Source organism: Strigops habroptila, chromosome 5, assembly GCF_004027225.2.
Source record: "Strigops habroptila isolate Jane chromosome 5, bStrHab1.2.pri, whole genome shotgun sequence".
Classification (NCBI taxonomy): Eukaryota; Metazoa; Chordata; class Aves; order Psittaciformes; family Psittacidae; genus Strigops; species Strigops habroptila.
The window spans coordinates 64,218,356-64,237,378 of NC_044281.2; the positions used below are offsets into that span (position 1 = coordinate 64,218,356).

The 19,023-nt window shown below is 35.1% G+C and overlaps 1 protein-coding gene across 4 annotated transcripts in view; it reads left to right on the top strand.

Moving 5' to 3' along the window:
- Window positions 1-18,816, top strand: part of KIF20B (kinesin family member 20B) — a 39,562-nt gene extending 20,746 nt beyond the window's left edge. The window contains exons 20-33 of one of the 4 annotated variants that reach the window (XM_030486554.1): window positions 1,761-2,961; window positions 4,294-4,432; window positions 5,354-5,476; window positions 5,920-5,980; window positions 6,796-6,921; window positions 7,186-7,322; window positions 8,378-8,533; window positions 9,465-9,641; window positions 10,224-10,388; window positions 12,949-13,152; window positions 14,758-14,835; window positions 15,660-15,804; window positions 17,377-17,519; window positions 18,558-18,816. In XM_030486554.1, coding sequence (XP_030342414.1) covers window positions 1,761-2,961; window positions 4,294-4,432; window positions 5,354-5,476; window positions 5,920-5,980; window positions 6,796-6,921; window positions 7,186-7,322; window positions 8,378-8,533; window positions 9,465-9,641; window positions 10,224-10,388; window positions 12,949-13,152; window positions 14,758-14,835; window positions 15,660-15,804; window positions 17,377-17,519; window positions 18,558-18,635 — 2,933 coding nt within the window. In that variant the 3' untranslated portion in view covers window positions 18,636-18,816. The remainder of the gene's footprint in view (window positions 1-1,760; window positions 2,962-4,293; window positions 4,433-5,353; window positions 5,477-5,919; window positions 5,981-6,795; window positions 6,922-7,185; window positions 7,323-8,377; window positions 8,534-9,464; window positions 9,642-10,223; window positions 10,389-12,948; window positions 13,153-14,757; window positions 14,836-15,659; window positions 15,805-17,376; window positions 17,520-18,557) is intronic. The other 3 variants (XM_030486555.1, XM_030486556.1, XM_030486557.1) reach the window with 3 other exon arrangements.
- Window positions 18,817-19,023: the final 207 nt, after the last annotated feature.

Genomic DNA, 19,023 nt, shown 5'->3' on the forward strand with positions numbered 1-19,023 from the left:
TCTTGAACTTTGTTTTTGTACTCTTCTTTAGAACTTGCCTTTCATATTTTGGGATGAGGCTTTTTCTTTCTAAGTACTTCCTGCATAAAAAGCTTCTGGACTAAATATCGTATCTTCTTGCACTAGTATTTTACTTTGCTGTGTGATTGTGATTGTCAGTATCATGCATCTAAATTGCCTCAATCTTATTGTGAATGATCATACCCTACTCACTGTAGGTGTTGGGCTATCATCTGCTACTGTTTTCATCTTGCCACCTTAGATCACAAAATATGTCTTAAGGCACCTCAGCACCTCTCCCTTTTAGTGAAGAACTATGCAAAACTCATGTCCAGTGTGAAAATATGTAGCATTTGGATAGGGAGAAAACCATCCTCCTACCCAGATTTTTTCATCTTGTAGGATTCAAAAGCATGGCTTTAAAGCCAAAGTAAAGCTGCTGTTGTGTCTGACCCAGCAGGAGCACTTCATATATGTCTAACTAGAACAAAAAAGCAAAAGTATAGAAAAGCCAGAAGGAAAAACATCCTGAATTTGATCACACTAAAAATAAAAAAAAACCAAACCCAGAACCTCATTTCAGATGGAGAATGCTATTGCTAATGCTTCAGTATGGCTTCTGTTAGCGACTCTATAAAACTTGTTGGATATGTTTGGAGGATGTTTCCATGCGGTGCCCATGTGCTTAATGCTTCCAAAGTGAGATGACAGCCAAATTCCACCTCACTGTAGTTGCAATACTTGCAAGAATCCATAGTATCTCCCGGTCAGGCTTGGTTTTAATACTAAAACATAGAATGTATGCTAATAGTTGGACACTGCTGGATTCTAAAATGCTTGTATGAAGCATAGCTGGAGTCAATTTTGAAGGTGGTGAAATATGTGTTATCTTAGTTAGAATTGCTCATTACCTGGGGGAAAAACAGTCTTCAGCTAACAAAATATTTATGAAAACTTAGGATTGGGGTGGAATGTTTCACCAATCTTTCTGGGAGAACTTTATGTGCAACACATTAGGTGTGTGCATAAATAGTTATCCTTCTATCTAGTGTGGAAACCAATTGAAAAGAGAGGAAGGTCCCAACACTAAGCAAAAAAAAAAACTTGTGCTGGATTTTTTAGCTTAACTTTTAAAGTTAAGGGAATAGCAAGTATGAATGAAGCTTCTCAGAAAGGTATGTGACATTGCTCTTCTAAACATGGAATGAGTGATTGCTGGCTGTATTAAATGGATTGTTGAACTGATAAAGGTGGAAACTAAATAGAACTGGATGGTGTCTAGCTCACAGGTATCACTATATACTAGTAAAACTGGAAAGACCTTTCTACTAGTGGTGCAGAGTAGAAGGCTGGAATAGAGCCATGGAAAAGTGTTCTTTAAGACTTCTGAGCACCTCCTGCTGCAAACCATTTCTAGAAGCCTAACAGGCGCCTATTGAATGTTAAACTCTTCAGAGGGCTTTAACTACTTGAAGACTCCAAAATGTCTAATGATATGGGTAAATGCTCCATCCCTGGCAGTGTTCAAAGTCAGGTTGGATGGAGTCTTGGATGACATGGTCTAGGGTGAGGACTCCCTGCACATGGCAGCGGGGTTGGAACTGGATGATCTTAAGGTCCTTTCCAACCCAAACTACTACATGAGGATGTGGCTTTCAGATGGTGACTGCTTTCCGCATAGTAATTGCTATCTGGTATTGCTAGTGACTTGTACTATCTGTTTTAACCAACCTGAGCTGTATGTTGTTTTTTCTGTTTAGGAGATACAAAGGAGAGTTGGGAACATGACTCGCTAGAGCAAAAGAGAACTGAATGTGTGAAAACAAGTACTTCTGAGAACTTTGCAGAAATACTAGCACTGAGGGAAAGAACTGAAACCTTGGAAGGTCAGCTAGCTGCACTTGAAGAAAAGAACAAAAAAGAGTTCAGCGAGCAGATAACAAACTTGCACCTCAAGCTCACTGCTTCTGAAGAAAGGGCTTCTGGCTTAAGTGAAGAACTTCAGCAGTGTCGAGCTGATTATCAGGAGATTGCTTCTGAATTGGATAAACAGAAAACTATAAATAGGGAACAAGAAGAAAAGATTATTCAGCTAAATAATGAAGTAGAAGGTGCAAAACAAAATATAATTGATAAAGTGTCACAAATTAAAGCAATGCTGCCCAAAGTAGATGAGTTGTATAAATGTCACTCACTAGCTGAGTCTTATGCTATGGATATTGATTTTTTTAGTCTAAAAGCTTCCTTAGACTCTCAAAAAGGTGACCCAGAGAGAGCTCAAGTGAGTTCTGCATACATGCAGTCCCAAACTGCTTCTGCAGGAGATCAGAGATGGGAGGGCTCCTTTCACAGCAGTGTTGAAAGCATTTGGGAAGAATGCAAAAATATTATAAAGGTTTCTTCACAAAAAAGTCAGCGGATTCAAGAACTACTTCAACAAATTGAAGACTTAAAGAAAGGACTTGATGACTCTGAGAATTGTAATAATCAACTGAAAATAAAATTAAATGAAATTGCAAATCAAGATCATCAGTCCTTAAAGGAAAAAGAACTTATGAGTCAGTTACAAGAACAAATCCAGAAGAAAACACAGGATTTTGAAAAACAGGCTGCAGAAGATCACAGAGTAATTGCACAGTTTGAGGAGGAAGTTACCACCTACAAGGGAAAAATAAGAGAGCTTGAATGCCTGTTGGAGGCTTTTAGAGCTAAAGATGACAGCATAGAAAAGTTAGAAGAAGTACTCAAAGAAAAAGAATCTATTATTTTAAATCTAGAAACTAATACAGTAGCTCTGCAAGAGAAATGTGCTAATTCAGACCAAAAAATTAAAGAACTAAATGATAAAGAAACAAATCTGAAGGAGGAAATTGTGCAGTTGATGAACAGTTTGGAGAACATGAAACACTGTCTTCAGGAGAAAGAGAAAAATGAGGATGAACAAATACAATCTATAGAATTGTAAGTAGATAATGAAACTTCATTGAGAATAGACTCAAAACTACCTTCTGTGAACAACAGTTTATTTAGACATGACATTTGCATGTTTATCAACTTTATTAACCAAACTTCTTGTTTAAGAAATTTTAAAACACTACTTGAATTTTACAGTTGCATATTCTGCTGACTGTGTTTTCCTCACCTGTTTGTATATTCTTTCATAAATCTGGATCTAAATAATGTGGAACTATTGTAGGGGAAAGCAGGAGCATGCAAGGAAGTAAAGAATTATTTGAGGATCTCTAATATTTTTATGTTGCATACCCTCTCTGGAGGAAATAACATATAGTTTAATATTATATCGTGTAACTTGTACAAAAGCAGGTAATGTTTTCTTTGGAAAAGACTTAATGTTAAAAAGGAAAAGAAGAAAGGGGAAAAAAAAAGTAAAAGAGCTTAGGGAGTAAACAGAAAACAGCTGGTTTTGGTTATAGCTGTTCTAGGTGAACAGAGCCTACTATAAGAACTTGAAGGAATAATGGGTGTAGAAGGATAGAACTTCCCCCAACCTCCTCTACTTTTTAAATCTTTAAGAAAGAAGATATTAAATGTATCTGACAGACTATATTTGCTATATGGTAAGGAAATTGCAAGACATAAAAGTAGCTTTAAGATGCTATGTAGGCCTTCTCCTTACTAGGGCTTCTTTAGAGCCATATTTGTAGGTACCTGCATATATTCTCAAGCACAATTTAACATGAAGGTCTGGGGATCCCCCACCTTGAAAGGTGTGAGGCCTTGTTTTGTATTGTCAGTTATAGAATCTAAAACACCTTCTATTATTTGTAACGTAAAAATCCAAGATGTCTTACCGTAAACTTTAAAAAATAAATATGATAATTTAAAAATAAGCTCATCAAACTTCTTAATTACTTTGTAGCACTTGTAACAGCAGTACTTGTTGCAACGTTAGTGGTTTTTCTATTTTCTTATTTTTGCATATTTTGATCCTTACAAGGTCTGGGATGTAGATATGAAGTTTAAACTTACTTGATACTAACCTTGTTCCTTTTCTTACTTTGTAAGGACACCTAATGATAAAAATGGTTGCTCTACTCCGCTTAAAAATAAATCGCAGCGTTCAGAAGTGAATCTGATCAGTTTGTTACTTCAGGATCATATCATAAGAAGCTGAAATCCAAAAGTAAAGTTATAAGGCTTGTCATCGATCTGATAAATCTAAGATTGTTTTAATGAATAAAACCAGCAAAGAGCCTGAGTTAATGTGGAAAAACTGTTTCTCTGAGATATCTAACACTAATGTCATCTATGTCTCTTGATTTTGAACACAAGGCTACGTAAAGATCTTTCTGAGAGCTCTGGCCTTGTACAAAGTTTGCAAGAAGACTTGCAGAGGGAAAAGCAAGAATATACAGATTTGAAAGAGAAATATTCTGATGCCAAGAAACAAATTCAGCAAGTACAAGAAGAGGTTGGTAACTATAGGCCAAATGTTTCTTCTGCAAGTTTGTTTGTGGTTCTGTTGTTAAAAGCTGTGTTCACAAATTTCAAGCTATGAATGTTAAGTGAATAATAATAAAGCTGTTTCAAGTGATGCATTTATCATAACAGTGAATCTTAAGTTAAATTGCCCTTAAAGCTGTAAGATAAAGATAATATTAGATGTGAAAACACAGATTAATACAGATATTGAGGGGGGGATGTAAATTTTGTTAATGTATTTGAAAAAGGTTTGTAAAAACTGTGGCTAATCTGGGTATGGAAAAAGAGTTTATAATCTTTCTGACAATAGCAGCCTTGTGTTGTTATTTGTGCTGACTTCAAAGACTCATATTGTGGGTGGAAAACACTGATATCTGGGAGGAGGAGATGGATTATTCAGAAAAAAATTTTTAAAATTTGAGTTATGTTTCCTGTTATGGTATGGAGAAGAAATGAAAACATGGAATCGCTTTAATGTTAATTGTTAGTATTTGGTTATCAAGCAGCAGGATTTCTTAGAACCTCATGGGATATTACAAGAACTTAAAATCCAAAAGACTATTGCAAGAGTTTGGTGTGAAAATTAAAACTTAAAGTATTAATGTGTTCCCCAGCAGCCTATCATTTGAGGACCTTTTCCTATTCAACATTCAGTGTATAATCCCTTGTTTGAGAAATAGCAAGGAACTGAATTTGTAGCTTGATTAGATTATTTCCTGTTGGGTCTTTTTTGTGGGTTTTTTGGTTTGTGGGTTTTGGTTTGGTTTTTAACCCCCTGCCCTTGAAATTTAGCTGTTTACAGATATTTAACTCTTAATTAAAATAATTAGTTAGTTAGCTAATTTACAGAGATTGTAAAAGGCTTATACAAAATGCTAGCTTTGCTTGATGTCTTTGTGCACTGTTACAGGTGGGTACAATGCGATCTGAGGAGAAATCACTGAGGAACAAAGTTAATGAACTTCAGAATATTAAAAAACAGCTTAGTGAAGAATTAGAGATCAAGCAGCGCACAATTCTGCAACTTAAAAAGGTGGGGGTTTTGTGTTGTCTTTTGTATTTTTGTTTTATTTTGGTTTTTTTCTTTTGTGTGTGTGTGGTTTTGATTTTTTTTTTTAATTTTTTAATTTTACTTGCTCTCTATTTTTTTTTTTTTAATGAATCCATTAATGTGGCAAGCACCAAGAGAAAGCTTACAGAAACTGGGGTAAAGATAAGGGCAGCCAGTTGAAATTACTTTCAATAGGTGAATAAGAGACGTTTAAAGAATTTCTCACTGCATGACACTGTTAAATTCTTTTTAAATAATCTGCCTAATGAACACATACTTAATACCTGCAGGTATTCTGATTAGTGACACATAGATATGTTAGTAGTAATGTCTTCCTCTAAACTTTTTTATTTTTTAATCAACTTGAATGCTGCTTAACACTACATAAAAAAGTTATGCTGGACTGTTTTTCTTAAATGCTCTAGGAGCAATTGAATAATGAGAAGCTGGAAGAAATCTCCAAAGAGTATGAGAAAACATGTAAAGGTCAGAAAAAGCCATTTTTGTTACTTCCCCTTCTTGGTGTGGAATGGCAACGTAATGAGTTGTCATGTTGTTAATGAATTTGAGACAGTTTTGTATATTTGTATTTTAAAATACTTGGAAACTCCAAACAGGGCATTAAAATGATACAGTCAGGAACTAAATTTTATTGAGTGATTATTTGCAGGTACATTTGAAAACAGACGGTCTCAGAATAAGAAACATAAGCCAAGAGAAAGTGTGGATTTGCTGATATCAGTGTCAACTTATTAAATGTTGGTATTTATTAGCCATTTTAACAAATTAAAACACTGAAACACAAACTAGCACAGTAATGGTTTCTGCAGGTTTGACAAACATCTAGCAGTTGAACAATGCTTAGTTTCGAGTATAATACAAGCCACTGTCTGATGTTAAACTGAAATGCTCATGAGAATCATTCAAGAATTTTGGATTCCGATTGTTTAGTAGAGTCGCACTATTTCTTGCTAATAGAGCTTTTAATCTTGGGGAATGGGGAAGTGACTTGTAATGAAGGCCCTTTGGGAGAGAATGGTGGGAACAAGGAGAGGGCTTGTCCTGGTTTTCTGCTGGGATAGAATTAATTTTCTTCCTAGTAGCTGGTACAGTGCTGTGTGTTGGCTTAGTGTGAGATTAATGTTGAAAGCAACAACTAAAACATTGGTGGTATTTAGTGCTTTCCCATGCTCAGTGAGGAGGAGCACAAAAAGCTGGGAGGGAGCACAGCCAGGACAGCTGACCTGAACTAGGTTAAGCCATGATACGGCTCGTCTGTAAATATCTTTTCAAATCTTCAGATCTGTGTGCAAAGGAAAAAATAATTGAAGATATGCGGATGACATTAGAAGAACAAGAACAGACACAGATTGAACAAGAAGAAGTGATTGAAGCCAAACTAGAAGAGACCAACAGATTAGTTTCTGGTAACCTATGGAAAGGGAGCAGGGAGGCAAAGTTGTACTGGATCTATTGCGATTAGCTGCTTTAAATTTCTGTTTTTATTTGTTGACTGCTGGTTAGGCATTAATTTTATGTAGTCCATAACAAACTTCTAATAGTTAAAGGCTCTGTTGTCCCTTTGTGGTCACAGCTGATAACACCAAGTAACTTTAGTATAAGGCTGTGAATGTGCTCAAATATGCATTTGAAACTATATATTATGTAACCCCATTTTGTGTACTGACTAGAACTGGAAGTATGGAAGCAGAAATATAGAGAGCTGAATAACCAGAGTGTTAGTGACTGGCAGCAAAAGATGAGCAAAAATGTGGAGAAAAACATAAATGAAAATGAGGAAATAATAAAGCTGCAAAAAGAACTGAAGGTAAAATATGGTGACGTAATTCATACTTAGTTTTAAAGCCGTAACTTTTGTTTAGGAATCTACGTGGTTGTTTTTTTTTTTGGTTTTTTTTTTTTTTTGTGTGTGTGTGTCACTATCTTCAAGAGCTAGGGCATTATATGGCAAGTTGTCACACTAGTAAAGGAAACCTCCTCTAAAAGCTGCTGTGCACCAGTGCAGTACAGTCTGGATGCAATATCTTTGTAGCATATGGCATCACTGATGTCCCATAATGAACTGCACCCTTCCCTATATTATGCTACTGTAGATGTGCTTCTATAGCTAGGCTTCTCTTACAGTTGTCTTAGCTAATCTAACTTCTGACACTATTCCAAACCTCTTTCCTGTTGATTGCTTTGGCACCTAAATTAAATTCTCCCAAGATCTTGCTCTTGCTGTATGACCTGTAAGCCCTTCTTGTTAGGCTGAGGATTTATCCTTACTTCTCACTGGATTATAGAGGAGATTTTTCTCCCCACCCCCCCCACCCCACCCCAGTCAGCATTTCTGGTGCCTTCTGTTTTATGTGGGTGAATGTCTGACAAGAGCTTGGATTGTGATAGGAAAGGAGGCAAAGTTGCTGTGGATTGAAGTGACATTCTTTGGTATGCCCTATCTCTGCCTACCATTCAAACTGTATTGCATTCATTGCCTTTCAGTCTCAAAGTAGAAGTAAGTTTTCTAACATGTCCTGCAAGGCAGCATAGAAGATTGGGAATTTGTAAGTTAAAAGGGTCTCTTTACTTCTGGTGTAACTTTTATGGTGTGCTCACTTAGCACATTTTCAGATGAGAAAAAAAATTTTTTTCCATGAAGATGTGTCAGTCTGAATAAAACATGCTGAAAATTGTTATTTTTTTTCAATACAGAGGAACATATGAGAATGTAATACTTGGGAATATGCTGGATTAAAACTGTGCTAGTATTTTTATCTTTTTGAAACAAATCCATTTAATGGTAATCTGGATTTTGAGACATACTTTTTTTTTCCCCCTTAATCTCTACCTATGGTTTTATTTCTGGTTTAATTGAAATAGGAAAATGAGGCAAAGTATCAAACTGATAGAAAGAAGTGGCTGGAGGAAAAAATGATACTTATACATCAAGTAAAAGATGCTGAGATCCTTCACAACAGAGAAATGAGAAAATTTGAGGAGGAAAAAGAACACCATGTAAAGCAACAAGCAGAAATTGTAAGTGACTGGAGGTCTTAGTGTAAGTCTTTAGTACAGAGCAAGTCTCATGTCACATGTTAACAGCGTGGGTGCTTGAGGGTAGCTGGCCTTTGTCAAAATCCCCTCACTTTATCACGTGGCGAAGCCTAGATGAGATCATATTGTGAAAAGGGAAGAACAGGAGGGTCACAAAATGAAAAAGCTTAGCATACAATGGAAGTTAACATGCCTGTTCCTTTCTATCCAATCACCACCTCACTGAATTCTTCAAACTTCATTTTGTGTGTAAAACACCTATCAGTAAGCTTCGCTTAAATGAATTGCTACTGAATTGAAGCTAAGAAAACATACTTTGAAAAACAAGATTGTTTTTTCGCCTTTTTCCTAAAAGCAGAAGTTGACAAAAAAGCTTCTTTCCAGGTATAGAGTAAAAATACTTGGTTAAAATGCTAGTGGTTTTGCTCCCATATCACTTTCAAAGTAGAGTGACTGATAGCTAATAACAAGGTAAATACCTTGCCTGTTCACCAGACTGCATCAAGGTTGTATTTCTTAAGCATATAAAATTATTACATGAATCTGACCAATCTAAAACTGTATTTGCATCCAGATATAGTTAGCAATGACTTTCTGGACCTGCAATCAGTACAGGAGGATATTAGGAGCTTAAGATTACTTTAACATTATCTGTGACTTTGCTTGCCTGAGATTTGCTCACTCTGACTTTATTACTAAGAGTATAAATATAGATTCAAATTTTCTAATTGAAGCATAGTTTGCTTTTGCGTATTTGTTGTAAAACTAGTTCTATGTGAGCTTTGTAAGATCTACATAGGCTTTCAAGTTTAGTAAGGCCATAAAATAGTACTATGTGAAACCAAACTATCAGAACAGTTCAGATAGTGTGTAGAACTGGAGTTCATTTCTAATCTACTTTTTCCCTATTTAGGAAAGACTTGCTGCACAGCTGGTAGAAAAGGACAACAATCTTCAAAAGTGGCGTGAAGAAAGAGATAAATTAGTAGAAGCTTTGGAAGTACAGCTTAAGACTTTGGCTTCTAACACCACACAAAAAGAAAAGGAAATAGCAGAACTGAAACAGGCTGCACTAAAGGATTTGGGAAAGGTTCTTTCTCTCTTGTTTTTGTGGGATTTTTCTTTCTTTTTTTGCTTTGTTTGTTATTCATTAATTCTGCAAAACACAATACTTTTTGCATTTTGGCTCTATTTTTTGTTCTTACTGTCATATTGAAACCATTAGCAGCTCATTAAAAATAGAAGCTTTATTTATGTTTGAAACTGAATTTGTAACAGTAACAGAAGTTTCAAAACATTTAGCAGTTTATTTAAACACTCAAGTCCTTTGGTTGCAAAGTTGGACTGGAGATCTGAAACAGTTATCACAGCTGCTGCTTTTTTCACAGCCCCATAAACTTCATGAACAAATGGGAGGTGAACTATTTATAATTCCACATAAGTAAAATAAAAATTTGCATTTCATCTTTGCAGGCTGTTACATGACTTTTCTTCACTTTAAATAGTGACCATTCATACATGAAATCATTGGCTTTTTGTTGGATAGCTGATTGTTTTAGCCTGCAATTCTGAAACTGATGCTTTCAAGTAATTGTAACAGTGCTCATGTGTGTATTATTTTCTTTTGCCTACCAATCCTGCCATTTGTGGCAATTTTTGCTATGGTTTTTAGGATAAGGAAACTGATATAGAAGAACTAAGAAAACAGCTGGCTGAGAAAGATGACTTTATAAAGGAGCTGACACAACAGATAAACCATGAAAATCTTCAGTCTTTGCCAAAAGTACCTTTACCTAAAGAAGGACAAGATGAAATAGATCAGTCTGTAAACAAAGAGGTATGGTTTGTCATGGAAAGTATGTACTAACTATAAGTTTTTAATATCTTTTGTTGTTTTCTCAGTATATGTTTCAGCAACATTGGGAATCTACCAAAACTTACTGTTCATAGTTCTTTGTACTTTAAATGTATCTTCAGTTCTGAGTTCTTGTTCATACTTTCTCTCTCCCACTGTCGCTATCAGAAAAAAGGTACTTTAGTTAATAGAATACCATCTCTCTATACATTATACAACTTACATACCTGAGGGAAAAACTAGTTAACTAATCCAAGTTCTAGAGACTTTAAGACATTGTAGTGCCATTTCAGTTTGGTTATGTTAAGGGAATTTCAGCTCAAAACTTTTGTGATATAGTCTATAGTGTGGTGATAGAGATGATTCTGTAATTGGAGCTGCCAGCCCATATGGGGGTTCACAAGAATAAAACAGTATCTTGCATCCCACTTAGAACCAAAACAATATTTGAAGTTTATACAAAGCAAATATCAACTTTGCATATTTCCTGAAGGAAAAATTAAAAGGCTTGCAACTGTACTGAGACTTCCAATTCTGACTGAACCCTTGTGTGTTACGTGAACAGTATTTAATGATATAGTTCTCCTGCTAAACTGAATGAATGCTGTGTGGCTCTATTGCTAATTAATAATGAACAGGGCTGAACATGGATTTCCTAGCAGTCCCTCCCCTGGCTGCTAGAACATGCATTTCTCCTCTTGCTACAGAACTGGACTGAATGACAAAATGCATCTCTTCATCTCTTTCCTGTGTACTGCCAAATAAGACTGTCTGGCTAGTTTCTTGCTACTTCATCAATTCAGCTAGTGCTATATAGATAAAGCTTGTGATGAATGAGTGAGGACAGAGTAGCTCTCAGAAGGGTTACTGCTTTACACAGCTTTGTAATAGCAGGTAAGAGAGCACCATAATTTTTTTTCTATTAAAATAGTTATTGAAGAATTGTTGTAAACAGTTGGTGCTGATGTATTTACCTCAAGGAAGTAGAAACGATAGTTGTTGCTATGGGTAAGGAGAAACGTGCAAGAGGATTACTGTGTGAGAAACTTTTGTGGGTGTTGAAGTGAATGGGGTAAAGTTTTGGGGGGGAAAAGTCAAATAATTCTTGGAAAAGACACTGTGAAGATAAAGAATTAAAACTAAAGCAACCAAGAGGATATGTGTCTCCTGCCATGTAAGATGAGCCTAAGAAGATGGCACTCTGATTAGGAGAGGTTAAGGCTACTGGAGAGTTATGGAGCTGAGGTTTACAAAATCATGGTTGTGGTGGGTAAACAAAAGCCAGAACTGTCCTTCCTAAAATCCTCCAAGAACTGGGCAGCGTTTGATGAAACTAATAGGAGGTAATTTTAAAACAATTAAAATAACGTATTCCTATCTGAAGCCACTAGTGATCTGCAAATGAGTACTATCAGCAGGGGATAGAAAAACTTGTATTTGAAATCCATAAATGTATTCGTAAATGGATACTCTGAGAATTAGACAGAGGTATATCCTTTGACCTCTCTAATGCAATAACTGAGAGTGCCAGGCAAGTACGGAGAGAACAGATGACAAGGTGGCCAGGATCACACATCCCTCAACAGTAGCATTTCCCTTTGCTGCTGCCAGAGGCAGAATATTTGAGCTAGATGGCGAGAGCCAGCAGGGCATTTCTTATAATCACCTAGTGAATAGATGTTAGTGACTTAAAATGTGTCCTGTTTCCTGTTGCCCAAACAATTCTAAAGGGTTTTGAGGTTTTTTTGGTGGGGATTTTTTTGGTTTTTTGGGGTGTTTTTTGGTTTATTTATTTATTTATTGGTGTGTGGTGTGGTTTGTTTTTGTTTTTTATTTTTCCCTGTAAATCTTTCTTGATGATCAAATCACCTGGTTTCATGGCTTTTGGTAGCAATAAAAGCTGTATAACATAATCATGTGAATATATCTGACTTGAACCTGTGTTCTTGAAAACTTAACCTCTTGCTGATGCTTATAAAGTAGCTGATCATTAAACAGATAGCAACTGTTCAACTCATCAGTTGAATTTGGCTTGAATCAGTTGGACCTTGTTGCTTACACAGTTCTCTAGTGTAGAAGGGGAAAGGAAAGCTCTCTAAAAGCAAGCTAGAGGAAGATTATACTTTTCTCTCAAGCTCCTATTACTGCCCACTTCCTAAGGAGCAGCAGAGTGAGTATGAATAAAATCGTGTCAGTGCTACTACCACTAGCTGTGAAAACTGTGATTAGCTGTCTCTGCCCTTGAGGAAAGTAACTTGTAAACAAAGTATCAGGCTGAGTTCATCAAGGAAGACTTTAAATTCTGTTATCATATATGGAAGTGGTAACTTTTTAAAATTTAACAAAAAAGTTTTGGAAAATAAGAGTTAAAATCTATTATAGTTGAAGCAGATTTCTTCACTTTTATTAGAAGTGTTCCAAAAGCTGACTGCTAGAAAAAGGAATGCCTGCTTTGCAATCCACTGAGGAAGGATATATATTATAGTATTTAAGTCATAGTTATTTTAAAACTTGTTTTCTGAAGATGTCCCTATGCTTGCAGGACCATTCAGAAATTGTCCTTGACTCGTCTGACGTGTCTACAGAAAATGGAAAAACTAGTCGGTTCCCAAAACCAGAGATGGAAATCCAGTTCACGCCTTTGCAACCCAGTAAGATGGAGGTGAAGCACCAGGGCAGCAACACACCAGTTACAGTTAAAATGCTCAAGCCAAGAAAGAAAAGAAAAAGTGAAGAGATGGATGAGGTATGACCTAGACCAACCAACGTATTATGTTGTACAGTTTTTCTCTATTACTCTGATCATTTGTTAAAATCCTATCTTCCTGATTCTCACTGAGACCCAAAAGATATATGTAGGGTATATTTAAGCCTCTTCAACATCTCTATACTTCTAAGGACTTTTGAAGTTGACAGGTGAGTATGAGATTGTGGATGATTTGGCTACGTGGTAAGTGATCTCTTTCAGTGGGTGAACTTGTCTCAGCTGAAGAGTGAAGTGTCTAATGCTTTTCTAGCATTTCTCACTCAAACATTCCTAAGTGATATATTTTTTTTTTTTCTTAATCTCTTAATAAAATAGTTAAGATAAATAATCACTTCCATGATTAGTGTGCACCAGTACTTCAATAAACTCATTTTGTTAAACCTGTTAAAACTGTGTAAGTTAGTTCATCTGGAATGCAACGCTTCATTCTGGAATCATGTCCAGAGTTGATTTAAATTTCTTTTATCTTGAACCAATTTTCTTTGAGAGTAGTACTTTTTCAGCCTGCTGGAAAAGTAGCTATAGTAATAATCACCTTTCTGAAGACACTGAAAAAGTACCAAACTTTATCTACAGATGAATATATTTAATCTAATGTAGTTATAGAATCATAGAATAGTTAGGGTTGGAAAAGACCTCCATGTTTTTAGAGAAGATTGTTTTACCTGTTCATTTAAATCCTTTCATAGTGTAGTTTGTGTTCTTTTGTGGGAGAACATTTAGCTAAGTAACTTTTCAGTAACATGAAACTAAATTTAAAAGTATCTTGTTGCTGTTCTGTTCACCCAAATATTACTCTTAAATATTATTTTTGTTATGCTAAGTAGATTATAGAATGATTCAGTAACTTTAACTGTCACAAGTCTACTGAAGACAGTTTGTTTTTTAAATCGTCTAAAACAGAAAAGCATATTGTCAGTAGTAAAACTAAGGGCTGAGGGGAAACCTGTGGTGTTCAAATAACAACACACTGCTCATCTCAAATTCTCTCTTTTTTTTTTTTAAAGAAGTGGTGTGGTTTGGGGTTGGGATTTTTTAGGGTTTGGGTTTGGTTTTTAAAAACAAACCCACATCTTATGCAGAGACTCTCTTCTAATTGGGCAAAGAACAAAATCCTCTTTCTCTTCTGGCACTGTTATCAGTTGGTATGGCTATTGGTTACCTGAAATTTCTTTGCACTAATTCACAAGATAAGTCATCTTTTCATGACAGCTTAGCAATGGTGCTATGCTACCAAAATGTTTTTGTAATTGTCGCTGTAAATCTGAATTTGCATTTAGATTTATTGAGTTAACTTAAATCTGTGTATTTGCTTCTCAAATGTCTTAAAGCCAAAAGTACAGGAAACAACGGAAAGAAGAAATAATAAATGTCTGAATGGTTTGACCACAGGTATTTCTAGTTCCCTTCCACAAGTCTGTTTAGCATTCAATTCATGTTTGAATAATTACTTCTATCCAGTGTTAGCCAATGGCTCCCTACTGTTAGTCACAGCATTTAAACAGTGGCTGCTTCTGTAATATAAATAATTGTTGTTTTTTCCAGAAGAATCCTAGGTAAAATTTATCATATTTATTTTCTTAGGATTTTGTGAAAAGTGAGAACAAAAAAAATGCAAAACATGATATGACTAATTCACCTTCTTCAAGCAACAAGAAAATGGTTTGATTTTTTTTTTTTTTTTTTCTTTTCTTTTCTGTTTTTGAAGTTAGTTTGACCTTTTCTGTCAAGGTGGACTTGTGAAAGGAGCAGACATGCAGCAGTATCTTATCTTTATTTATGTACTTGAATAGGATTCTAAACATGTTGTCTTCCTAAACTCTATAAGTTAACCAAAGAGAGTAAGTCTGTATTTGTCAAGAATGTGTACTAGCTGCAGTGTACAATAATTCAAAGGGAATGATCTTTCATGTTGGACATACTATTAGTATACATGATATTATAGGCAATACCTTTTAGTAAAAGAAAGGTTCATTTCATCTAGGTGCATGAAAATTATAAAGATTATTTTAGGCATTAGTAGTAAACTGGGTGGGTTTAGAGGGTGCGTAGTAGATTGATTTTCCCCACCAGTTTTCTCCTGTTTTGGTTATAACCAGAGCAGCTGGTCTAATGAAATTGTCTACTACTGTGAATCAATTTTTTTTATATATATTTATATATATATAAATATATATATATTTATAATTATATATATATAAAAAATATTTTTTTTTTAATTTTTTTTCTTTTAAGAAACTGTTTTCTATATTACTCATGCCCTTAATATTATTCTGTGAAACTTTGACATTTTTCTTCTTCTGGGTATAAAATAAGGTTATTTATGTTGTTTGCAGTGATAGTATCATTAGTATAATGAACAGAGATGTCAGTAGCAAAGCTCAAAATGTCAGCTTGAAAATTAACATTAAGGTAAAGTAAAATGTAATTAAACTTTAAGATAAGTCAATCTGCAACTTAAACAATGATTTTGTATTTCTGTACAGATGTCAACTATGCAGTTTAGAAAACCATACCCCTTAAGAAAGCAAGAATCTACTTCAAGTAAAAAATCTGCTAAAAAGAAAGATGGAACACTACAAAAAATTGGAGATTTTTTCCAAAGTTCTCCCACTATTATTCAGTCTAAAGGTTTGTACAGAATAAATAAGGCTTATTGCATATTCTCTGGGCATTGCAGAATAGCTTTTTTTCTACTCTGACCTATTAATGCATATACTGTTAAATGATAAGGCTGCTTTGTTAAGTTGTTCTTTTGTTTATGAAATAATGGAGTCTGAACTGGGGCCTGCTATATGAAATCCTGCAGAGCAGAAAAGGCTGTCCTGATTGCCCTTGACCACATGGTTATAAAGTTTAGCTTGTGAAAGGTAAACTGGATGGAATAAAAGCGTGCAGTGTAGAATATATGCGTATAAATTTATCATAAAAGACATGATAACTGTTAAGCTCAACATGTTGCAGTTAGTTTGGCTTTGCTTACAGTAAAACAATTAAGGGCACTTTTAGGAACTTGCCCTGCTGCTCTAAAGAAAAAAGTCAAGAGCTGAATTCAGATTCTAAATCTTACCTTGTTCTATAAGTCATCTTTCCTCACCCACACCCCACCTCCCCACCACTTTGTTTCTGTGGAAACTGTATTAATGCTTTTTTTTTTTTTAATGTACATATGTGGGAGAGAAAGATTAGTTGTACAGAATCTGAAAGCTGGTGTCTTGTGAAAATATTTGGAAGACTTCAATAAGCTGACTATGAAGCAATTAATGGATTTCGTTAAGTTAAAGCATAGCCTTGGGAAGATTAACTGCTGGGACTTTCTACTGAAGAACGTATTTTTATTCTTTCCTATACTAAGATATGATTTCTGAGTTGTTGTGTTTAAAAAAAAAAAAAAATTATCAGAGGGCACAATGAATTGCCCATATTAAATTCTAAAAGACGCTATCATTTGGTTAAAACAAGATCAATCATTATTCAGTGTGGGCAGTTAAAATTAAGATCTCTATACCAACTGGAAAACTTGACTTGCTACAGAGTATGTCTTACTTGCTGTAAGACAGTCTAGATGATGATAGTGGGATTTCTAAAATATCCCAGGCTTGTCAGATTTGGCTGCATGCGGACAACATATTGTTATCAATGTAAGCCAAAATCTGCCTATTCAAAATTTCACCCCGAAAATACTTAATTTGGGCAAATGAGATCTAGTTTGTAACCTTTATCATGTCCTGTATTTTTTCTCTTTTGTATAACTCACTATTTTTCAGGATTTCTACTTTCTTTTCTAGCTCATAATATGCATACACTCATCTCTTTATAGAGCTAGTACTACTCTGGTAAAACTATATGAACATATAGAGAAAATTGGCTCTACCTTGTGCTCCTGTCAGCACAAAGAAGTATTAAGCCTGTTGTTCAACTTCTGTTAAAGTGCTTAATTTCCGGTGAAATCTGAGTCCTAACTGATTTTAAAGGACGCCTTTAAATAGCACATTAAAGCTTTTGCATCTGAAGCTATGGAAAACTTTTTCCAGCCATAGAAAGCTGTGGTAGTCAAATACCACATCTGAACTTTTATATTTAAACTTCAGACAACATCTCTTTCATTTTTAATTTTTTTTTAAGAAAGCTTGCTTTATTCATTAGTTTTGAGGCTTACAAACACAGTAAAACATTGATTTATGATAAAATATTTTCATCTAGCAAAGAAGCTGATTGCAACAATAAGCTCTCCTAATTCTGCAGAACCAGAAAGTGCCAAAGAAAATGAGCTCAAGCCAAAAAGAGCTAAGAGAAAACTGTATTCAACTGACATTTCTTGCCCTCTAGATATCCCTGCTTCTTCGGTAAGTGATTATAGGTTACTGTTCTGTCCACTGTGATCTATTTCTGTAATCTCGATTTAAAATAAACTATTAGGGGAACAGAACAAATCTGAAGGTCTGATTAAGTTGCAGAAGAAGTTTGAAATTACTGACTTTTTTCTTGATTCTACCTAGCCATTGCTTTCAGCCTCTTCTTCCTGCTGTTTCACTTTCTCTATTTTCTCACCTGTCCATAGATTTGGAATAGCATGATTGAAAAGATGATGACTAAAGATATAAAAGTCTGCAAGTACAATTAACTTTGCAGGGCAAGTGAGCACCGAAGGTAACTTCTAATTCCATTTATGCCCAGCTGATATTTGGGTTCCTGCAGGATGAGGGATACATCTATGCTTTTCAAAGCACAGTTTAGATAGCCCTCTGTGTGTGCTTAAATTGTGTTGCCCTGTCTAAGCCAGCCTAGAAGGAGCCTGCTAGGCCAGGGCTTAATTTGTGACGTCTGAAATCCACCTACATGGTTTTGACAGTAACTGTAGTTGCCCATAGTGCCCATACTATTGAATTTTATGTAAATTGTATGAATGGATACAGCAGAAACCATAATGTTTTTCGCAGGAGAGTGAAGAAAATGACAGAAACGCAGAGCAAAAGAAGCTAAGAAGCTTGGAAATAAAAGAAAAAGTGACAGACCAAATCCCAGGAAAGGCAGAGATAGCTAAAGGAAATTAAGATAAAAATATGTTCTCTGAACACTTCCTGTTTCACAAAATTAGTATTAGATTTTAGAAGTGAAAGCTGCTTTCAGGTCACATTTTGCTTTGGACTTTAGTATTAGTTTCAGAAAAAACGTAATTTTGTATGTCCCCAGTATTTGTTGCTTATTCTGATGCACTAAAAGACTCTTTCTCTCCTAGAGACCTCTGGCTAAAAGGTAATAGGCAAACTTCATTCTGAAAGCAACTTCCAGGAAAAACTATGTTAATTACATGGGTCCAGAAGTGCATGTCATTTGTCTCTGAAGAAATGCTGAGTAACCCTTGAAATGTAAATCTCTTTCAGATCCTTATAGAACAAAAAGAGAAGGAAAGCGATCATCTAATCATCAAGCGACGGCTTCGATCAAAACCAGCTAAATAATCTTGCAACAACATGTTTGTATTTCCTTGTTATGTCATATTTCCATTGTATTATTTCAGTTGATTGTATATAGGAAGTAATTGATACTTCATCATGCTCTGAAGTCTATATATAGATGTATAAAATTGTTCTGAGGTTATTCAGTTTTGACTTCATTAAAACTGAAATGATGTTCAAGAAAGCTTGTTTGGTTTTTGTATTTTTTTTTTTTATGAATGATGTCTTTGGAAGTGTTCATAGTTTACCCATTGTGCAGGAAGTACTATGCCTGTGCGGAACAGTTTAATTTGCTTTTTCAGGTGGCCAGTATATCTACCATAACTTACAGTGGAAAAAAATGAATGCACATCGAAACTTGTATATCCCTTAAACACTTTGAAAAGATTAA